The sequence below is a fragment of the Odocoileus virginianus genome, chromosome 16, assembly GCF_023699985.2.
Source record: "Odocoileus virginianus isolate 20LAN1187 ecotype Illinois chromosome 16, Ovbor_1.2, whole genome shotgun sequence".
Taxonomy (NCBI): domain Eukaryota; kingdom Metazoa; phylum Chordata; class Mammalia; order Artiodactyla; family Cervidae; genus Odocoileus; species Odocoileus virginianus.
The window spans coordinates 16,475,567-16,492,130 of NC_069689.1; the positions used below are offsets into that span (position 1 = coordinate 16,475,567).

Below are 16,564 nucleotides of genomic sequence, written 5' to 3' on the forward strand. Positions count from 1 at the left end.
GAAAATCACGTAATTCTGTCCTCTTTGATAGAACTTTCCAGACTTAAATTAGCCTTTTCTGTGTTTTGAACTCTGCTTCATGTCCTTCAAAAATGGGAGGGAATGGCCCTAGAGAGATAAAATTTCCAAAGTTCCCCTTTCATTAAGTTTCATCAGTTACTCTGGGTGGAAAGCCCTTAGCTTGCCTGACACGTCGGCATGTACAGTAGAACGTCATCACAAAGTGCTATTCCTTTGGCGCTCCTGGGTCATAAGGGGATCTAATCTGGGCTGATACAAACAGCAAAGGAATGTGTTGAAAGGATGCCAAGGACTCACAGGATGACTTCAAAGCCTGGGGAATCAGGGGCGGAGCCCAAGACTGCTAAATGCCAAGACCACTGCAGCGCCCCACCACCTCTGAACGCAAGGACCCACGTGGGCACGGCTGTCACTACTCTGTCCCTCTGCCCCCACTCCCACAGCCCCTGGAAGGAACTCTCAGCGTCACTCATTCAGGCTCAAAGGCCTGGGCTGATAAGCCTGTATCCTCACCCCTGTCCTGGCCGCCAAGTGCGGAGAAAAGCGGTTTTGGCTTTTGAAGAGGGAGGTAGACTCTGCCTCCCATCCTGTAGGGAAAGACCCAACCTAGGAGGCGGTTCAGATGGTGGGACCAAAGGGCATGACACAGCTCACAGCACCATCATTCATAATAGCCCAAAGGTGAGAGCAACCCGGATGCCCATCCATGGACCAAGGGATGAACCAAGTATTATCTGTCCATGCAGCGGAATATTATTCCACCCTGAAAAAGAAAGGAGTGTTGATACAAGCTACATTGTGGATGAAACTTGAAAACATTATGAAAGATGCTGGACCAAAAGGACCACTTGTTCTAGAACTCTATTCCTGTGATATGTCTGGCACAGGGAAATCTCTCGAGTCAGAAGACAGATGAGTGTTTGCTCAAGGTGGAGAGGAATTGGGATTAGACAGGTGACAGGTAAAGGGTACAAGATTTCTTTTCAAGGTGATGAAAATGCTCTAAAATTATGGTAACACTAAAAAACCATGGAATTGTGTGCTTTAAATGGGTGAACTGGTTCAGCTCAGTTCAGCCACTCAGCTGTGTCCAATTCTTTGTGACCCCATGGACTGCAGCATGCCAGGTTTCCCTGTCCATCACCAACTCCAACTTCCCTGTCCAACACCAGCTATTGTTTTTCCAGTAGTCATGTATGGATGTGAGAGTTGGACCATAAAGAAAGCTGAGCGCCGAAGAATTGATGCTTTTGAACTGCAGTGTTGGAGAAGACTCTTGAGAGTCCCTTGAACTGCAAGGAAATCAAACCAGTCCATCCTAAAGGAAATCAATCCTGAATATTCATTGGAAGGACTGATGCTGAAGCTCCAATACTTTGGCCACCTGATATGAAGAACTGACTCATTGGAAAAGACCCTGATGCTGGGCAAGATTGAAGGCAGGAAGAGAAGGGGATGAGAGAGATTGGATGGCATTACTGACTCGATGGACATGAGTTTGAGCAAGCTCTGGGAGTTGGTGATGGATAGGGAAGCCTGGCATGCTGAAGTCCATGGGGTTGCAAAGAGTCGGACATGACTGAGAGACTGAACTGAACTGTCTTAACCATCATGGGCCATGAACAGTGATGTCAGTACTCTGTGTTTGTCCAAAGACATGTTAAATCTGGAGGTTTGGTGGTGTTAGTATAGCATGCAGACAGACCCTGGGCATGTACTGTCTGTTCTTGGAAAAAGATGTCTTTCTTACTAGCTATGTGTCCTGGGCACGTTCCATTGACCTCTCTGGAATTTCTTCACCTGAAATACAGAGATAATAGAAGAATCTGTGTTGTGGGGTTTTTGTGAAGACAAACAGTGCTAATACTCTGAGAATAGTGCCTGTTAATGGGAAGCACTATGTACTGTTTATTAGACACACTTGTGTATACTTTTGCATGTTGGGGTCCCCGAGAGGTGCCCTGTGGCATCACCAAACAGCACACGTAAGAAAGAGAAACAGGCCCACAAGAGCATCAGGAAATAATGTGTTATAACCTACTTGGACCCTGTCTTTAAGCTCATACATTGCTTCTCTTCAGGTAAAGCTGGTTAGCATTGACGCAGCAGAAATAGCAGATGGCAACCCCTCTTTGGTTCTTGGGCTAATTTGGAACATAATCCTCTTCTTCCAGGTAAAATCACTTCTTTCCCATAACACACATCAGTCATCTCTGCCAATACAGGAGTGGGGCCCGGATCATGGGAGACAGTGAGATTTCGTTTCTGACAGATTTTGCCTTTTCTCTTTCCTAGAAAAGAACCAAAGGAATCTTGGTTGCTAAAGATTTTGAGTCCCTGTGATTCTAAAAGTGATGTGAGCTTTGTTCTTCTCTTGGGACTTAAAGAATTAAATATTTACTTGGAAAAATAGTTTTCTTCTAAAGGGTCCCAAGAGCCAGGGAAATACTTCCAGCCAAAAACTGAACTAGGTAGTTACTCTCCTAACATGACAAGTGTTCATCAGAGACGATTAGAAAGCCTCTACAAAGACAGCTCTAGGAAGAGGCATGTGTAACAGGGGAGACCTTGCAGCCTTCACACCCTCAGCATCTGTCTGAAAATGCAGATTTTATAGAAGAGGGAAGAGGTCTGGGGCTGGAGTGTGAAGGGGTTACTTCAAGTTGTGCTCAAGTTATTTTCCCTGAGTAGGAGGGAGTAAGCTGAGTTCATCTTCTAGAATCCCCCACTTTTGAAAGAGAAAATTATGGCTCACTAATGGCCCTCCCAAGAGTAAAAATGATGTACACAGAGGTGGAGCCAGGTCAGGAGGCCCTCAGCAGCAGCTTCTGCCCAGAGCTAGACAGACTCCAGGAAGAGATGATTCTCCCTGCTATGCATCCGTGCATGCACCACAAGCCACACGAAACAGCCTGGCCATCATGAGTACTGACACCCAACCCTCAGGAAGGAGTAATCAGTTCTGCATGAACTGATTCCTCCAGCCGGGGTCCAAGAGAACCCATGCTGGGTCTGAAACGTCATTTTCCTTCCAGATTAAAGAGCTCACGGGCAACCTCAGCAGAAACTCTCCATCCTCCAGCCTGTCACCCGGCTCGGGGGGCACAGACTCAGACTCCTCCTTCCCACCCACACCCACCGCAGAGAGGAGTGCAGCAATCTCGGTGAAAGACCAGAGGAAAGCCATCAGGACGCTGTTGGCCTGGGTGCAGAGGAAAACGAGGAAGTAAGCCCCATGCCCTGCTCCCCAGCACCCTGCGCTGCTACCAGGGAGAGGGAGAGGGGCAGAGGAAGAGGGCGTCACTGTTTACTCAGTTCTGCGTCCATTACATGCCTGGCGCTTCACTTAGACTCTCAGAACAGGGAAGTCTGTCCTTTCTGTGTCTCTGCACAAAACTGTACTTGCTCAGTGTTTGGTTTGCAGGAAGCTGATGCGGCAATTTGAATAGAAATCCAAGGGGTCTTCACCACTTTAAATCCCTAAGTGTGGTTGGCCGTGGATCCTAGTAACATGGACATGTTTATTATTATGGGTTTCCCAGGTGGTGCTAGTGGTAAAGAATTCACCTTTCAATGCAGGAGACCATAAGAGATGCCGATTTGATCCCTGGTTCAGAAAGATCCCTTGGAAGAGGGCATGGCAACCCACTCTGGTATTCATGCATAGAGAATCCCATGGAAAGAGGACCCTGGCGGGCTACAGTCCATGGGGTCACAAAGAGTCGGACACGACTGAGCAACTTAGCATGCTTATTATTAAGCTTCTGGGTATCTTTCAGGGTCTGTACCTACTTAAAAGCAAGTAACAAATCAAGGCTGCAACCTATGAGTCAGGTTGCAACCCTTCCAACACTAAGACAGGTGAACTGGAACCAGATCCTTGGACTTGTGTTTAACCCCTACCAGACTGGGAAGACCTGGTGCATCAGTTTCCTCTCTAAGCTGCACCTGTAAGATGGTGACTTACTACTCACCCCCTTATGGGAGAGTTAGGGTTAAATGAAATAAACTCTGTGAAAGCAGAGTACCAGCACTTCATAAGCACTTAGCATCAGATCCCATCTCCCCAGTATATGGAAATAAAAGGTGCCAGGAAAAATAAAAGATGGGAGGGAGGGTTAGATCTTGGGGGTTTTGATTAAGGGGTTGAACATGATAAGAGTTGATTAATGTGAACAGCCATTCAATGTTGTTTTAAAATAACTAAACCAAAAGTGAGCTCATTGCCAGGAGTTAGGGTGACTGTAATGGAGAGGAAGGCTCTTTCAGGGGAGACAGTCTGTATGGCCATTGTGGCGGGGATCACAGGAATGGGTGCTTGAGACAAAGTGTCCGGCACTTCTGCCACACCTGTGACAGTGAAGTCAATGAAACCCTAGTACGTGGCTTGTAGCCCTGGCTCACCTGTGGCTCATAGCCCTGGAGCCACGTCGGTGTCTGGTTCTGACGGCACTCGCCTGTAACATAAGACGCTGTGTTGAGGGAAGCAGATGATGGGCACCAAGGTCTCTGTGCTGCTTTTGCAACTTCTTATGAATCTCCACAAATATCTAAACAAAAAGATATTTGTGTTTTTCTAAGAGCGTGCAGTGACCCCGGTAGGGAAACTGGCAGCGGGAAGAGGTGCTCTCAAGGGTTGGAGTCTAAAGGAAATTAATACAGGATGACCTCTCTTTGTCATTTTTAAAGTTGTAATTTTATTTCTACTAATCATGACATTAGCTAGCACTTACTGAGTGGCTTCTTTGGGGCACCTACATGACAGATGGTCCATGTGGTATGGCCCCTCTGGGGACGGATTCAACCTAACACTTCCCCGTGACCGCTCTGTTTTGTAAGTTTGAGGCTAAGAAGGTACGTGATCTGCCTAAGGCCACAGCGCTGGAAGCGTGGGGGGGCAGCCAGGGTGTGAACTTGAACTTTCTGGCTCCATTTTATGACACGACACACCCATGTTTGCTGCATTTCAAAGATCACTGATAAAGGGAATCATGTGTTAAATGAAGGCTTTATGTGTCTATCTGGGAGGGGGAGTTCAAGTTCCTGTTATGTCTCCTTGTGCGACATAACCTTCCTATTGGGTTTGTCCGGACATGGAAACATGGATGGGTCAGTGCAGCTGTCCTGAGACTCAGGGCCCGGGGCATCTAGTCCTCGCCAGGTCAGCAGCTCCCGGCCCCACTCGGAGGCCAGCGAGGCATCCCTGAGTCTGTTTACACGCCTGCCGCAGCTGCTGCTTCCCTTCAGGTATGGCGTGGCGGTGCAGGACTTTGCAGGCAGCTGGCGGAGCGGGCTGGCTTTCCTGGCTGTGATCAAGGCCATCGACCCCAGCCTGGTGGACATGAAGCAGGCGCTGGAAGACTCCATGCGGGAGAATCTGGAGAAGGCTTTCAGCATCGCTCATGATGCCCTTCACATCCCTAGGCTCCTGGAGCCAGAAGGTAGCAGCGGTTCTCTCTCTTTCTCTTTCTTCATAATTTGTTTTTAACCTGTAACACCTTCTGTCCACATGGGAATTCTGGAGAATACAGAAACATCTAATGAAGTCATTTTTATATCTCCTGTATTCCTGCCACTGACATCATTTCCCCAGTGTTTTTCCTTATATCTAAATACAATTTTTTAATGTAATTGGGATCATTCAGTGTATGTATGACTTTGTCTCTTCCTTTTTTTTTCCTTTAAGGATTTTAGAACTTTTATTTTATTGTGAAATATATCACGCATGTAGCAAAATGCAGGAAACAAGCATGCATTTTTGTGATTCTGTGATAATCACGTGTGAACATCTGCGTGGCTACCAACCAAGTTCACAGCCTGCAGCCTCCATCACTACCCATTTTCTGTTTAATTGTCAAGACGTCTCATATCATTTTGATTTTTTTATGTTCCTCCTCTACTACTTTCTTTTGTATTAAACAAGCATTTCTACTTTTTTTAAAAAAAGTTTTTGTAAAAAAAACCTTTATTTTATACTGGTTAGCAAATAATTAACAAATAATATTGTGATAGTTTCAGCTGCAAAAGGGACTCAGCCATACATATACATGTATCCATTCTCCCCCAAACTCCCCTCCCATCCAGGGTACCACATAACGTGTATCTTCCTTTTTTTAACTTAAACATTCTAATTGTGACATAAGTATTTTGCATGCTGCTAGGATGCCTTCATTATATGTTTTTATTGGCTGCATAATGGTCTATCTAGTGGACATACCAAAGTGTACTTAACTCTTTACCACTGGTGGATGTTGAGGTGGTTTTGGAATAGTCTTGTGTATAATGCTGCAATGGACATCTTATAAGATAAAGTTCAGTGTGCGTCTTAGATTATTTCCTCCAGGACCAGGTCCCATCTCTGGAATGACGCAGCTAGAAAGTACACACCTTTTTAAGGCACTTGGTTATCTCTATCAAACCATATTCCATGTGGGTCAGGCTTATTTAGGATTCTCTCTGGCAGTGTGTAAGGGTCTCAGCTCAACAGACTCACTGATGGGATGGGCAGTGAACTGGCTACTCACAGGGAAGGACTCGGACAGCAGGGAATAACAGAATCTTGGGTACAGGAGTCTTGGATTCTCCATCCCAGCTTCTCTGCTCATCAGCCAAGTGTGAGGCTTCACTACTCAAATCATCCCCCTTCCCTTAAAGGCCTTAAATTTCCTGATGTGTGAAATAAAGAGAAAAAACCCTCTCTGGTCTGTGGGATCTTTCACCGTGAAGCATCCCAAGATCCCATGTGAAAATTCTGTGTTCTGTAATGTAATGTAAACTGGTACAGCTCTTATGGAAAACTGCATGGAGAGCCCTCAAAAAATTAAAAAAGACAACCATGTGGTCCAACAAACTCTCTCTTGTTGTTCAGTCAATCAGTCGTGTCCGACTCTGCAGCTCCACTGACTGCAGCATGCCAGGCCTCCCTGTCCCCCGCTGTCTCCCAGAGTTTGCCCAAGTTCATATCCATTGAGTCATGGACAGGACTATCCAACCATCTCTTCCTCTATCACCCCCTTCTCCTCCTCCCCTCAACCTTCCCCAGCATCGGGGTCTTTTCCAGTGAGTAAACTGTTTGCATCAGGTGACCAAAGTATTGGCAAACCTTCTGCTGAACATATGGTCAAAGGAAATTAAACTTAAAGGAAACAAGCTTGTGAATTCCCTGGTGATCCAATGGTTAAGACTTGGTGCTTTCCCTGCCGTGGACCAGAGTTCAGTCCCTGGTCAGGGAACTAAAATCCCATAAGCTGCACAGTGCAGACAAGAAAAAAGCCAGAAAACCCCCAAAACAAACAAAATAAACAAAATCAAAGGAACGGAAATTGCAGTCTTGAAGAAATATCTGCACACTAGTGTTCATTGCAGCATTATTCACAGTAGCCAAAGCATAGTAACAACCTAAGTGTCCATCAGTGGATGAATAGATAAAGAAAATGCCATGTGTATACAATGAGATATCATTCAGCCACAAAAAGAAGAAAATTCTGCCGTTGGTAACAACACAAATGAACCTGGAGGACATTATGCTGAAATAGGCCAGACACAGAAAAATAAATACTACATGATCTCATTTATATGTGGAAGCTAAAAAAGTGAAACTCACAGAACCAGAGAGTATAATGGTGGTTACCAGGAGCTGGGGGTTGATAGTGGAGTGGAAAAAGTAGAGAAACATACAAACTTTCATAAGTTCTGGCAAGTCTAACATAAATATAGTGACTATAGTTAATAACACTGTATTGTCTACTAGAAATTTGCTCAAAGAGTAGATCTTAAGTTTTCTCAGCACATCAAAATAAGGTAACTGTGAAATGATGGATGTGTGAATTAACTCAATTGTGAGAATCATTTTGCAATATCTATGTATATCAAATGATCGTGTTGTACACCTTAACTATATACAATTTTTATTTGTCAATTATACCTCGATAAAACTGGAAAAATTTAAAAATTTTAAAAATGTAAAAATAAATAAAATAAAACCTGTGTTTTGCATGTCCGTCTAACTCCTGTGTTTCTCTTAACAGACATCATGGTTGACACACCAGATGAGCAGTCCATCGTGACTTACGTGGCTCAGTTTCTAGAACATTTCCCGGAGTTGGAAGCCGTATGTCTGTTTTCCTTACCTATAATTCAGAAACTGTATATTTCCATCAGCTGACCATGGGATGAAGCTGGTGTTCGAGCTGTGTGACAGCTGTAATAATTGAATCTCTATCTCATGTGCCTTGCCACATTTTGATTCCAAAATCATCGCTAACGTGTGCACCATTAAAAAGCAGAATGGGAAGTCAGGCACACCTCTCACAAACCTCTCCCCATCCCAAACTTTTAAGATTAGAAGAGATGCCCACTTGTTATATGAATCAGCTACTTGATTTTCTAGATGTCAGATGGGACATTTTAGCAGTCTACCAGATTTTATCAGAGTGTGAAAAAATTTTAAAGACAATGACCAAGCACATATTTTTAATTTTTAGAATCTGAGCATACTTGGTGACTGATTTTTTGGAGCAGAATCAGACCTTTCAGAGTTGTCAATACTCTGTTGAACCTCCAGTCAATCCATGCCCAAGCCTGGGATTGTAATAATAATGATCACAACAGTAACAATGATCCTTTATTGGAAAATTACTTTATTGGGACACCCATGGCTGATCTGGGAAACTGAACAGTAAATGAGATGGATGAGGTCCGTGACTGTGTAGCTTTGTTCTAATAGAGAAAACAGGTGACAAGTCAACAAATACATTGTTGTTTCAGGTAGTTAGAAATACTAGACTCACACCCCCACCAAAAAAAAAAATCATACAGAACTAATACTCACAGGAGGGACAGGCTGCTCTTTTAGCTGGAGGCTTGTCAGGTCAGCATCCTGTGTGTCTCTGGGCTGACTGCCACCCCTGCAATCCCATTTGACTCTGTATCATTTTCATTTTGTAGAAGAGAAAGTGCATGCTCAAAGAGGCTAACAGACCTCTCCAGGGTTGCCCAATTGCCCAGCACAGAGCTGGGGTTTGATCTCAGTTCTTTTCCAAAGCTCAGGCATTTAGATTTCTTACAACATATGCCTAAAACTGAGACCTCATTTTGCCCAACTCAGAAGAGCCAGGCTGGATTCTTTCCAGGCTTCCTATGTGTGTGATTCCCATCTGTTTCTGGACCACAGATCACTTTCCAGGGTGCTTTAGAAGCAGGCATTCCATGGGCTGGAATGTCAGTTCTGCCACTTGAAGCTTGGTGACCTTCAGCTGTTTACTTAATCTCTCTGATACATGTCTGTATGAGATGCCATCTGTAAAATAGAAATATGACCCACATTTTCAGGGTTATGTGAAGAGTAAAGAGATATTGTAAAGTCCTGTGCTTGGGACAGCAGTTGACCCTCAGGAAATGGTGGTAATGCCATCCTTTAATTTAATCTTCATTATGAAGTTCGGAAATACTAGGGACCAGGGCTTTTATTAGCCCTGAGCTCTTCAGCCTAGCAGAGTTTGAAATCAACTAAAATTTATGATGTGTGTGTGAGTCAGAGTCATAGCTTGGATTCAGCAAATCTGACACTTGGATCTCCCCAGGGCTGGGGTCAGAGACTGGGGCTGGGGAAGGAGGGGTCAAGCAAGATAGAACATGGTGAAAGGCCCCCTGACCCACACAGCACAGGGCATCCCCTCAGCACAGTCCGTTTGCATCCACAGGGGATACAGAGTCATCCCAGCTGATCTAGATCCCTGTTGAACTGTTGTTTTTTTAAGTTTCATAATTCAGCTGACTGTAGTACACTTTAATAAATATTCATTAAGCCCTGGTCATGTGCCAGACACTGTGCCTGGCTTTATGCCCTGACATATGGTTTATTTGGGTAAATGTACCATATGCATTTGAAAAAATGTGTCTTGTACAGTGAAAGCATCAACAGTCCAATTAAGTTGAGTTGGTTAATATGCTGTTCTAATATTCCAGAGACATCCCAATTTTTTTTTGCTTTTCCTACCAATGAATGTGAGGGAGAAAAGTTAAAAGTCTCTGACTTATGATTGTGACTTTATTGTTCTTCTTAGTTCTGTCAAATTTTGCTTTATGTGTGTGGAAGCTATGCCATAAATGCATATACATTAAGGATTGTTGTGTCTTTTTGATGAGGTCATCATTTTACTTTTGTTTCATTTCACCGTGGAGTAAATTTGATAGGAATATAGGAACTATTATAAGTTAGTATTTGTATGATTTATCATTTTCTATTAATATCTTTCTCCTTTCAGTGTACCCATGCTTATATTTAAAGCATTTTTTTGTAAAAATACTATAGTGTTGGGTCTTGTTTTTTATCCATTTTGACAAGAATTATTAGTGTTTCACTTTATTTGCCCGTGTACATAGATGTAATCTACCATCTTACTGTTGTTTTCCACTGGTCCTGTCTGTTCTATGATGCTTTGTTCTTCCTTTCTCATTTTTTTTGGATTGTTCAATTGTTTTTTGGTTTCCATTTTACCTCCTCTGTTGGCTTTTTAGCCACATCTGTTTGTTTTGTCTTTTTAGTAGTTTTCCTAGGGATTATAATACTCATCTTGAACATACCTCAGTCTACCTTGGATTACTATTAGCTAACTTTGATTTTTTGATTTGGCTGCGTCGGGATCTTCACTGTATCATCGGGGATCCTTTGTTGAGGTGCATGCACTGTAGTGGTGATGCGCAGGCTCAGTGGTTGTGGCACACGGGCCCCAGAGCACACTGGCTCTATAGTTGTGGCTTGCATGCTTAGCTGCCCCTCAGCTTGTGGGATCTTAGTTGCCTAACATTGCCTAAGTTTCCAGCGATTAAACTCACATCCCCTGCATTGCAAGGCAGATTCTTAATCCCCAGAGAAGTCCCTCATTGTACATTTTATATATTTTGTATATTTTTGTATATGCAGCTGTTTGATCCCACTCACTTTTCTTCTCCTTTCCTTTAGCAATTATTGCCATTTGCTTTGTTTCTGTATATTTTAATTCCCCATGGTTTGCTATTATTTCTGTTTTGCATATAGGGTTATCATTACCATCTTTCTAAAGTCCATATATATGTGTTAGTATACTGTAATGGTCTTTATCTTTCTGGCTTACTTCACTCTGTATAATGGGCTCCAGTTTCATCCATCTCAGAACTGATTCAAATGAATTCTTTTTAATGGCTGAGTAATATTCCATGGTGTATATGTACCACAGCTTCCTCATCCATTCATCTGCTGATGGGCATCTGGGTTGCTTCCATGTCCTGGCTATTATAAACAGTGCTTCGATGAACATTGGGGTGCATGTGTCTCTTTCAGATCTGGTTTCCTGCTTTTCTTTAAGCTGGAGACTTTTTAAGAAAACTTTTAAGATCATTTTATATCGGTCACAGATTTACCATTTTAAGTACTTCTCATTCCCCTATTCCAGATCTAGGCTTTCATCTGTGATCATTTCCTTTTAGCCTGAAGAATGACCTTTGTGTTTCTTTTAGTGTAGGATAAACAGTTGTTTTACAGTCTTTATGCTAATTCCAACCCTGGGTTATCTTTGGGTCTGCTTCTAATGACTCATGTTTCTCTTGATTATGGATCTCTTTGTTTGCTTCTTTGTATCTTAAAATTTTAAATTTTATGCCATATCTGATATGTGATGAGGTACATGATATTTCCCCCACCGCCACCCCCAGAGAATGTGACCCTTCCCCAAACAAGGACCTGTGACCAGGAGCTGACCATTTTGACCTTCTCAGAACTTGATAAGGACTCTGTTGCAGTTTTATTTAATTTCCGCCCTCTGGTTTCAACTAGTTTTAGAATGAGGTCAATCCACTCTCCCCACCAGTGCATTGGGAGCCAAGCACTGCAGAACCACCAAGATTGCTCTCTACTTTCAGCCCTGCTCTCAGCTACATCTTTTTTTAAAATTGAAATATAATTGCTTTACAATGCTGTGTTAGTTTCCTCTACACAGCAAAGTGATTCAGTTATGTATGTATATGGATCTCTGTACAGACATATTCTTTAAATTCTTTGCCATTATGGTTTATTATAAGACACTATAGTTTCCTATATTAAGTGCTATAAAGTAGATCCTGTTGCTTATCTATTTTATATATAGTAGTTTGTATCTGGTAATCCTAAATTCCTAATTTATCCTTCCCCCACTTTCCTCTCTGGAAACCAGGAGTTTGTTTTCTGTGACTGTGGGTCTGTTTCTGTTTTGTAAACAAGTCCATTTATGTAACACTTGAGATTATACATAAGTGGTATCATATGGTATTTGTCTTTCTCTGCCTTTGCTTAATATGATAATGTCTAGGTCCATTCATGTTGCTGCAAATAGCATTATGTCATTTGTTTTTATCGCTGAGTCGTATTCCATTGTACAGATGTACAATGGAATGTACACATGAGGATGTACATGGAATGTACCACACCCTCTTTATCCATTCATCTGTCTATGGACACTTAGGTTGCTTCTGTGTCTTGGCTTCTGTAAATAGTTCAGCTGCGCCGTGCTTAGCAGGAGTCCCTGTGTGGGAAAACTAGTACATGAAGAGAAGTGGTTTTTCCTGTTTGAGGCCCTTCCAGATTCAGTCTCTCACACCAGCCCAACAATCATAAAGATTTAGCTGCTCTTTCCTTATCTTAGGTGGGTTCACTTATTAGTCCGTATACCCAGACCAGGCGGTGGCCCACAGGTATGAGGTCGCCGACGATCTCCTGTCTTAGAAAGGGCCCACCCTTCTCCAGAGTTCAGTTCATTGAGATGTCTTAGCAGCCATAGCTTCGAAAATGACCTTCTCTTTAACTTACCTGATGGTTTCACATTTCAGCAGTAACAGTAGTCATTTGCCCATCTGCAGCGATATCAGAACCCTTCCATTCATTCTGAAGTGCTCTTGCTTGTTTGTTGTTGTGTTTTGAGAGGGGACTCTGCGTGGCACTTAGACGCTGCTCATTTCATGGCGCCCTGTGTTTCTTGGCAGGAGGATTTTGTGGATTCCGACAAAGAAGCCCCTATCGAATCCACCTTCGTTCGCATCAAAGAAACCCCTTCGGAACAGGAGAGTGCCGTCTTCCTTCTGACCGAGGACGGGGAGCGAGCCTACACTGTCAACCACGAGGCCAGCCACCCGCCTCCTTCCAAAGTCTTCGTCTGTGACAAGCCTGAGGATGTGGAGGAACCCTGCCTGGGTGGCGTGTCCAGCCAGGAGCTGGTGGACAGCTCCTCCAAGTTCATGAACCAGATCATCGAGCAGGTTCTCCAAGGGATCCCCGGGAAGCTCAACAGCACCAGTGAGCCGGCTCCAGAATCTTCCATCCTATCATCCCGAAAGGACAGCCAGAGGTCCAACTCTCTGCCGATCAAGAAGACGGTGCACTTTGAGGCCGACACCTACAAGGATGCCTCCTGCAGTCAGGACCCTTTCTACAGCGCGGACCTGCACTTTGAAGGGAGCCCTGGAGAGACCAAGGAGTCGTCCAAGCAGGATGAACAGGTCTTGGTGGCTGATGTTGCTGAAGAAACACCAAAACAGGAGGTGCCGGACATCCTGGAAGAAGCAGCCTCCGACAAGGTCCCTGACGACGTGTCCTCAGTGGATGGCGAGATCAGTCATCCTCCCACTTCCCAGACCTCTCCCCCTTGGAATGGGGCATCGGAGAGGGCATCCAGCCCTGGGGACGAAGGCCATCTCCCCTCACCGCTGGGAGAGAACACCGTTATGGCCAATGCCTTGGAGATCAAGGTGAAACTGCTGATGGTAGAAGCGATGGATAAAGAAGACTATTTTGAAGCCATACCATTAAAAGCCTCAAAGTTTAACAGCGACCTCGTCGATTTTGCCTCCACCAGCCAGGCTTTCAATGAGGTTCCTTCGCCTCATGAGAAAAAACCTGCAGAGGAGGTGTCGGAGGATCACCCTGAGAGGTTGGGCAAACGGAGAGGGAAATCCGCCCGCAAGAATACAGATTCGGATGAGGCCCCAGTGGAGCTCGACCAACCTGACCCTCACAAGGACCCTGGAGACCAAGACCAAGGCTATTCTTTGGCCCCCGAGGAGGCCCCGGTGGATAAAAAGCGAGAGGCGTATGAGAAGGCCAAGCGCAAGTCCTTCCGACGCTGCCGTCGGGGAGAGGAGGAAGGGGAAGCCGAGTGCCTCCGGGGGCTCGGGGGAGAATTGCCTTCCAACCCGCCGAGCAGCAGCATCAGCTTGGAGACCCTCCACAGCCCCAGCGAGGAGGGCCTGGACTTCAAGCCATCTCCCCCGCTCTCCAAGATTTCCGTCATCCCTCACGATCTTTTCTACTACCCACACTACGAGGTGCCCCTGGCGGCGGTTTTGGAGGCTTATGCAGAAGGCTCGGAGGATTTGAAAAACGAAGAGATGGACCTGGAAGAACCGGAGGGCCATCTGCTGGACCTGGGGGCCAGGGAGGATGAGGCCGAGGAGGCCGAGGCCTCCCAGAGCAGCTTCAGCTTCTCCGGGCTGGGCAAGGACCTCCCCCAGGCCAGCATCACAGAGGATGCCAGTCCCGCCTCGGAACCCTCTCCCCCACCCTCACCTGAGGACCACCAGCAAAGGGAGGCCGAAGATAGCATCCCTGTGCAGGGCCGTCAGGTATGTGACTATGGAGTTGGGAACCCTGCATGGGGAATTCTGTGCTTCTCCCAAATTCCCTTTGTGTGTGCGTGCTAAGTTGCTTCAGTCGGGTCCGACCCTGTGTGACCCTATGGACTGTAGCCCGCCAGGCTCCTCTGACCGTGGGATTCTCTAGGCAAGAATACTGGAGTGAGTTGCCATTTCCTTCTTCTAAACTCCCCTTCTTCCTCTATAAAACGGAGGAATGCAGCTTCCCGCACGGGCATCCCAGGTCCAGAATTTAGGGAGAAATTTACTCCAGGCTCAGGCAAGGGCAGGATGAGCGCCTGAGAGGGACACTGGTCCAGTTTGGCACCCTGGGCACCTTGCTGGCCTCCCCGTGGTCCTGGCCCTGCCCACAGGCTGCCCAGAAGACCAGTTGAGGTCATGCCTCGGGGGAGGGGGCATTCCAGCATCGAGATAGCAGAAATGCTTTTCAGTAGTAATCACAGCTCTGCCTCCTGCACTGAGTCGACTACAGACCCTCTTCCTCCAGCAGCCGGCAAAACCAAGCCAGACCTCACCCTGGACCCCAGCCTCGATGTTTCAAGGCCTGTTATATGTTTGACACGATAGTTTGGCTCCTGCAGTTAGAAGTGGGTTGTATAAACAGGGCCGGGGGGGACACTCACGTCTGAGCTGGAGCAGCCACATGCTGTCTGCTACCTCGAGTCCGCCTTCACGTGGCCCAGCAGCTCTAGAGGGGCCGCCAGAGTGAGCGGTGAGAGGGTGCAGGGAACCCTTCTCCTCCTGCCCCTCCAGACACAGCTGCCTCTCCCCCGCCTCCCAGACACTCCTTTGCCTCCAGGCTTTGCTGGGGTTGCTCCCCTATCTGGAGGCCTTTGCTTACCACCTACCACCTGTGTGTGTGTGTGTGTGTGTGTGTGTGTGTGTGTGTGTTCACATGCTCAGTTGCTCAGTCATGTTGGACTCTTTTCGGGTCTCATGGGTCGTGATTTTCTCTCCCAGTAAAGAGGGAGCATTTCTGTATTCATCTCTGGGCTCCAGAGGCCAGCCCGACAGGGCCTGCAAAGCCACAGTCAAGGTGCACTGAATGGCAGGTTGGGGTGTTCTGTGAGGACAGGTAAATTAAACCCTGAGATGATGGAGAGTCGAGACAGGATCCAGTGAGGGTGCTCGGAGCAGCAAGAAAGCCTTGCCCTCCGGGGAGGCTGCAGAAGGGGAATCTGAGTAACCTTAAAACACAGGGGGTTTCCCTGTTGGCTCAGCGGTAAAGAACCTGCCTGCAACGCAGGAGACCTAGGTTCGATCCCTGGGTCAGGAAGATCTTCTGGAGGAGGGCACACAACTCACCCCAATATTCTTGCCTGGAGAATGCCACGGACAGAGAAGAGCCTGGTGGGCTACAGTCCATAGAGTCGCACAGAGTCGAACACGACTGAAGTGATTGAGCATGCGCACACGCAGAGGACATTTAGGGGACTCTCCCAATGGTCCAGCGGCTGGAACTCCAAGCTCCCAGTGCAAGGGGCCTGGTTTCCATCCCTGGTCAGGGAACTAGATCCCACATGCCGCAACTAAGTGTTCGTACGGTGCAACTAAAGATCTCGTGTTCCACAACTAAGGCCCAGAGCAGCCAAGTCAATTAATTAATTAATTTTTAAAAACAAGACATTTAGGGTTTAGATGGGCCAGAAGTGATAGCGTCATCTGTGGCTTTGCCAACTCCAGACAGTGGAGGAGAGTCCCCGCCTGAGCGCGGGAGGGGGAACAGGGTTCTCTGGCCCTGACGGCGTAGAAGCCAAGCTTGGCCAGACCTCCTTGGGGCCAAGCGCCCACTCTCAGTCTTTGGCTAGAGGAGAGGGTTGGGTGGCTCTATTAGGTGTCAGTGATCTGTCTGCCACCTTAGGGAGAGGAGCCCAGTCCTGCCTTC

The 16,564-nt window shown here is 46.1% G+C and overlaps 1 protein-coding gene across 5 annotated transcripts in view; it reads left to right on the forward strand.

The window, feature by feature from the left end:
- CLMN (calmin) overlaps nt 1–16,564 on the forward strand; it is a 123,421-nt gene that overhangs the window by 87,033 nt on the left and 19,824 nt on the right. For all 5 annotated transcript variants that reach the window (XR_011491763.1, XR_011491764.1, XM_070477886.1 and 2 more), the window contains exons 5-9: nt 2,103–2,195; nt 3,057–3,247; nt 5,269–5,462; nt 8,049–8,131; nt 13,015–14,649. Coding sequence is in view for 3 of the 5 variants with exons in the window: in XM_070477886.1 (XP_070333987.1) it covers nt 2,103–2,195; nt 3,057–3,247; nt 5,269–5,462; nt 8,049–8,131; nt 13,015–14,649 (2,196 nt within the window). In the remaining 2 variants the exon portion in view is untranslated. The remainder of the gene's footprint in view (nt 1–2,102; nt 2,196–3,056; nt 3,248–5,268; nt 5,463–8,048; nt 8,132–13,014; nt 14,650–16,564) is intronic.